Consider the following 4,056-nt stretch of genomic DNA (forward strand, 5'->3'; position numbering starts at 1 on the left):
AATATAGGGTGGAGCCTGGCCATGTAAAGCTCTGAAAACTAAAACCAAAATTTTAAAATTTATCCTATAAGACACTGGTAGCCAATGAAGTTCTTTTAGGATTGGTGATATGTGAGACCTCCTATTAGTACGTGTTAAAATTCTGGCTGCAGAGTTTTGTACTAATTGCAGTCGAGAAAGCTCCTTCTGGTTTAGGCATAAAAATAAACTATTACAATAGTCTAACCGCGACGACACAAAGGCGTGAATGATTAGCTCCAAATCATTTCTTGAAACTATATTTCTAAGTTTTGAGATTTTCCTTAATTGAAAGAAGCAGTTTCTCGTCAGCTGCTTGCAGTGCTGCACTAACGACATGTCTTTGTCCAGGACAACTCCCAAATTTCTAAGACTTTGCTTAGCAGACTGGCCTAAATCACCCAAGTATTGTTTAATTCCTGGAATTGCATCCTATAGCTGAATGAAACTAGAGTGGAGTTGACAAAGTTGGGAAGATTATCTTTTTTCCCTCTCAAGCCTCTTTCAGATTACAACCCCCCCACCTCCCCTGAAAGTAACTAAGTATATTTACTCAAGCGCTGCACTTATGTACATCTTACTTTCCTCATTAGTATTTCCATTTTATCCTTTGTAATTCTAATCCTCTACATTTCAGAGGGAAAATGTAACTTTTTATACCACACTACATTTTACTTTAGATTCCCAACATTCTTGGATTCTGATCCCTTACAAATAAGCAGCATCTAATTAGGGCCCCTTTTCACATTTCAGATGTCTATGAGTTCTTAGTAGTTCTGCTGAAGAGAGATGTCCCCTCTCAACTTCTCGGGTGGTTTAATTTCTTGGTAAATTATCCTATATTAAAAATTAAAATATACAAATTTTCATGACCCCTGAGATTTGTCTTCAACCCTTTGGGAAGTTGGGAACCACTGGGCTAAACTACCTAAGTAACCACTCTGCTTAGTTATACACTGTCTCACAACTGATGCAGTGCACTGATGCAGTCCTGCATCCACATTAGCTTCTGCTTCTATACCTCTTGTACTCAAGGTTCATCTATATGGTAATCTAGCTGTAATTACTGGGATAATTTTGTTAATGTCCTTCTACAGTCTTCACTTCTGTAACCGTTTCATCATGTCTCAAAATGTCTTCTGCTCTCACTATGTTTTCTTTTGTCTCTTTGTGTCCCCATCAAACAGAGATATGTCTGCTCACCAAGGGCAGGCGAACTGCGAGTGTGCGTGCAGACACCTACTGTCGACTCTTCTCTCTCTCTGTTGACCATTTCAATGAGGTGCTAGAAGAGTACCCCATGATGCGACGTGCTTTCGAAACTGTTGCCATTGACCGATTGGACCGCATTGGTAAGACCTGCCTACATTTAATTATTGTCCTGTCTGATTGGTCGGATCTCTTGCCTGTCATCGTGCCTTGTCGTCTTGTCTTAATCAGTATTTGTTTGCCTTCTTTCTTCATAAAAGCATTGTGTCTGCCATCTTGTGCTGCATGACCTGTATGCTATTTATTTTTACTTCTGTCTATTTCTTTATCTTAAATAACGTGAAAGAAAAAAAATGTTGTAACCAGCATTAATCCTTCTAAAGAACCAAAGTAGCGTTTTGTGGTTGGATTAACTGGAAGGCAGTGCATGTCGCTGTCCGGGAGGGAGTCACTTCGCCCCCTTGTTGGTTTGGTGTTGACCCCCCCACTGGATGTCAGCGAGTGGATGGAAGCTAACCTCACATGCATGTGTGTCTGGCCCTCTTTCCACCCATCTGCACTCCTGGGTATGAGCAGCACCCCACCCCATATCAGAGTACTCAAAATCAGCCAGAAGAAACAAAAAAAGAAATAAGAGCAGGGCCAGGTGACATCAGGGAGTTGTTATAGGCCCAAACATCCATCTGGCCAACAGGCCTGTATAGTTTCATTCAACTATACCCTCATTATCAACAATGCTTCCTTATTTTCATAGTCTGATAGAAGAGCTTGGCCCTGACAGATTGTAGCTGAAATAGAATAAATGATAATGGTTCAGACACATAGATTTGTTACAGTTTACAAAAGGGGCACATGTATGTACGGCAAACAGGGCAATAATTGGTTGCATTGACCCTTATGTTGCACATTCTCCCTCTCCTTTTTTAAATGTGTTCAATCTGCTTTAATACTTTGATTGGACCTGACATATTAAACATGTAGAAGATAATATGACAATATTAAAGTGTTGTCTAAAAAATATTTTTAAACTGACAGAAGTAGAATGTGTTTTTGTCTTTGCTTATGTTTTGCTGCATTAATTATATGTATCTTTTTGAAATGAAAATGTATTCGTTTTATTACCTCTTATATATATATATAACTTGACAATGAATTCAGCACATTTCATATAGACATTTCAGTGTGTATAGTTAGTAAACTTTAAGTGTTTAATGAGTATTATTTGTGTTGATATCTCAGATACTACTGTATGTATTTTAAGATCTGGTATCAGTCTTACCCAACCCCCATTAGGAAATACAATGACATTTCGTTAAAACAAAAAAGGCAGGTACAGATTCAAAACACACTGATGTGTATGGACACATGTGAATAGCATGCATTCATTTCTTAAAGTACATTATTGTTTTCTTAGTAGCTCAGCTATCGTACACTGTCAGTGAGGCAGTACAGCAGAATAGTGCGATTGCCATACTGTACCTTACCGCTGTAATGTATGTGCCATCATAGTGTTGATGTGCTACGAATATTCTGACTAGTGTATTTCCACATGTAACAACTAGCAAACAAATATCTTCCTTTACCTGACAAACTTCTAGATAGATATAATGGGGAAAGAGGTTATACCACCATATAGTCTACATACAGTAAGGATATACTAAGGGCATATGAAAAAAAACTGTACAAACACTGGTGAAAAGAAATGACACAATGTATGTTACTGTATAAAATGATATGAAATGCCATTAATTACTATTGGAACATTTTAAAATATTACAGTGCATTTTAATCTAACCTCTAATTAAATAACAGAATATAAAATATAAAAATAAGGTCACGGCAAAGTGTCTTGCTAGTCATGCTCTAATTCATTAGGGATTTATGATACATTGAATTAACTGAAAGCTCCAGAGAACTTCACGATATGTTTGAAAAGCATTTCCCACCTTTGTAAGGTTTGCAAGTAATCAGCAGACAGTAAAGCTAATTTATTGAGGCAAGCCTCTTTATTTTTTTTGTAAAAATGTAATTCTTCAATTGCAGCTGGATGCTCTCCAGGTTACTGGTGGTGAATAAAGTAAATATTTTCATGCAGTCCTGCTGTTTCATAGAACTCCTTCCTCCTTTGCACAGAAAGAGAAAAATCAAAAACAAAAGTTTATTATTATGTATTATGCAGAAAGAAATGGAATTTGTTAAATAAGACACTTTTGAAATGATTTATGTTTCATATCATTAGCTTTTATGGCTGCTACACAGACAACCCAAGCAGCTCATTATCATAAATTAGCCACACCTTCTCAGTGCGGCGCTGCTGGCTTTTACCAATAAAGCTGCCTTCTTGCCAACAAACCTTTATGCCTGCCAATAACACTAGAGACCACAATGTTTGGTGATTTGTTTCCCTATTATATAAACCAGAAAACAATATCAACTGAATACAAAACTAAAGTTGACTTTCCATAGTGACAGTGTGCCAATGTTGTCTCATATCAGTGGTTAAGCTTGCAGTCTGTATCTACTTTTCTATCTGTTATTGTTGTTTTTCTTTGTCATGGCTTTGTATTTGTGTATCATTTTGCCTGACACAGGCACATCAATATTGAATTGCTTTGCAACCCAAGTGTTGACTCAACATTGAAATACTGTAGCGTCAGGCAAGTCAGCAACAAGCAATGAACAATACATCTGGAACAAGACCACTTAGAGTAAATCAGAATCCAACAACAGATGTGTGTCACTGTTGAGACAACCTTTTCTCCTTAGAATTAAGTTCATCTACTACTATTTACTTCTTTTATATGGAGGGCGGGGGGGGGGGGGGGGGGG

The 4,056-nt window shown here is 37.5% G+C and overlaps 1 protein-coding gene across 1 annotated transcript in view; it reads left to right on the top strand.

Annotated features, from left to right (window-relative positions):
* The window catches only part of LOC123981364 (potassium/sodium hyperpolarization-activated cyclic nucleotide-gated channel 1), a 79,744-nt gene that overhangs the window by 69,290 nt on the left and 6,398 nt on the right, over positions 1 to 4,056 (top strand). The window contains exon 7 of the mRNA XM_046066108.1: positions 1,206 to 1,370. Within this exon, the coding sequence (XP_045922064.1) occupies positions 1,206 to 1,370 (165 nt within the window). The remainder of the gene's footprint in view (positions 1 to 1,205; positions 1,371 to 4,056) is intronic.

Source organism: Micropterus dolomieu, linkage group LG13 (assembly GCF_021292245.1).
Source record: "Micropterus dolomieu isolate WLL.071019.BEF.003 ecotype Adirondacks linkage group LG13, ASM2129224v1, whole genome shotgun sequence".
NCBI lineage: Eukaryota > Metazoa > Chordata > Actinopteri > Centrarchiformes > Centrarchidae > Micropterus > Micropterus dolomieu.